General features: G+C 52.2%; 1 protein-coding gene across 1 annotated transcript; it reads right to left on the minus strand.

Annotated features, from left to right (window-relative positions):
• Window positions 1–396: 396 nt before the first annotated feature.
• On the minus strand, window positions 397–1,332 carry LOC148592749 (olfactory receptor 14A16-like). Its single transcript, XM_088533919.1, has one exon. The coding sequence runs from the start codon at window positions 1,330–1,332 to the stop codon at window positions 397–399; it is 936 nt and encodes a 311-aa protein (XP_088390045.1).
• Between the last annotated feature and the right edge of the window lie 742 nt (window positions 1,333–2,074).

Consider the following 2,074-nt stretch of genomic DNA (forward strand, 5'->3'; position numbering starts at 1 on the left):
CTCACAAGCGAGAACTGAATCCAGGCCTTATTCCCTAACATATGCCCCCAGGAGATCATTGCCTTGGGCCCATGAAGAGCCCCAGAAAAGGAAACAAGCATCTTTCAGGCTGAAAGTCTTGGAGCAAATTCTTGGCACCAGCATTGGAAGAAGAGCCCAGTCCACAAGATGCACTGAAAGCATAGCCTTTAATTAGGGGAATGACAGCTCTATCACAATGACAGACACATTTAAAGAAGACCTCTGGGTCAGAAAGACATGGTTAACACCTGTGGAGAAGTGGGATGAATTCAGAAACTTGTGCACAAAGCTCATTATTAAAGCAAGAATGCTGAAATCACAGGAGTTGTCTCAGAGAAATTAGATAGTGCTTGAGTAGAAGGATGGGATTTCAGCTTATTGCTGCTGAAATATTACCAATTGAATCATTTTTTTCAGTGCATCCCTGAGTTCCTTGTTTCTCATGCTGTAGATGAGAGGGTTCAGTGATGGAGGCAGAACTGAGTACAGAACGGCCAGAACTAGATCCAGAGATGGGGTGGAAATGGAGGGAGGCTTCAGGTAGGCAAACAGGCCAGTGCTGAGAAACAGGGAGACCACGGCCAGGTGCGGGAGGCACATGGAAAAGGCTTTGTGCTGGCCCTGCTCAGAGGGGATTCTCAGCACAGCTCTGAAGATCTGCACATAGGACACCACAATGAAAATGAAACAACCAAAGACTAAGCAGACACTAACCACAATAAGCCCAATTTCCCTGAGGTAGGAATTTGAGCAGGAGAGCTTGAGGATCTGGGGAATGTCACAGAAGAACTGCTCCACCACATTGCCTTGGCAGAGGGGTAGGGAAAATGTGTTCCCAGTGTGCAGGAGAGCATAGAGAAAATCAGATGCCCAGGCAGCTGCGGCCATTTTGAAACAAGCTCTGCTGTCCAGGAGGGTTCCGTAGTGCAGGGGTCTGCAGATGGCAACATAGCGGTCATAGGCCATGACTGTGAGGAGAGAATACTCTGCTGAAATGAAAAAGGTAAAAGTTAAGACCTGTGCAGCACATCCCCAGTAGGAAATGGCCCTGGTGTCCCAGAAGGAATTGGCCATGAATTTGGGGACAGTGGTGGAGATGGATCCAAGGTCGAGGAGGGAGAGGTTGAGGAGGAAGAAGTACATGGGGTTGTGGAGGCGGTGGTCGCAGGCTACGGCTGTGATGATGAGGCCGTTGGCAAGGAGGGCAGCCAGGTAGATGGCCAGGAAGAGCGAGAAGTGCAAGAGCTGCAGCTCCCGTGTGTCTGCAAATGGCAGGAGGAGGAACTCGTTGAGGGAGCTGCTGTTGGACATTTGTTCCTTTGCAGCACAGGGGCAATATCTGAGGAAGAAAAGACATGGATGAGTTGGAGAAAACTTCTCTGAGCAAAACTTTCTCATATCTGTGCCCAAACGCACACTCTTTGCCTCCCCCCCAATTTTAGCAGGACCATCCTTGAGCTCTATGACTTCAGCTCTTGGCCTTGATGCTGGGGGAGCAGAGCTGGCCTCTCCATCTGCCTTGGTCCCAATTGCCCTGTGCTCTCACCTTGAAGCTGTAGGACACTTGCACTCATGTTACCCCTCAATTAAATGGCACCATGAAGAGCAGAGGATTCCTTTACATCATGTCCACCAGCACTCTTTTGGAGGGGATGTCAGGCAGGTTTCCGCCCTCCCCCTGGAGCCAGCAACACCTTGGGCTCCTGCCAGCTGCCCACATCCACCTCCCTGCAGCGATTCTGTGACCTCAGGTTCCAGGAGGCTTCTCCCTGGGGCACCCAGACAGCACCTGCTGTAACGGGGGAGCTGAGCTCTTCCGGAGGGCAGATTGCAGCCCAGACAGGCACCCAGGGAGATGGCAGGACGTCCTGAGGATGGGGTGTCCTGATGAGAGAGGTGGCTCATTCCAAGCTCCTCCAACCGCACTGCCCTGAGCCCCACAGCATAGAGTGCACTTGGGCACCTCACAGTCCAGGACACCTCTGCATGGCAGGACCCACAGGGCCAGTGTCTGACCTGCATCAGAAACCCCCTGCCCACAGAGTCCAAGGGA

This window comes from Tinamus guttatus, unplaced genomic scaffold, assembly GCF_059628265.1.
Source record: "Tinamus guttatus ecotype Peru unplaced genomic scaffold, ASM5962826v1 Tinamus_guttatus_pri_ptg000527l, whole genome shotgun sequence".
In the NCBI taxonomy this organism is placed as follows: Eukaryota; Metazoa; Chordata; class Aves; order Tinamiformes; family Tinamidae; genus Tinamus; species Tinamus guttatus.

Excerpts from the sequence above, each read along its gene's own strand:
- LOC148592749 (XM_088533919.1), bottom strand. The coding sequence starts at position 1,332 with ATGTCCAACAGCAGCTCCCTCAACGAGTTCCTCCTCCTGCCATTTGCA.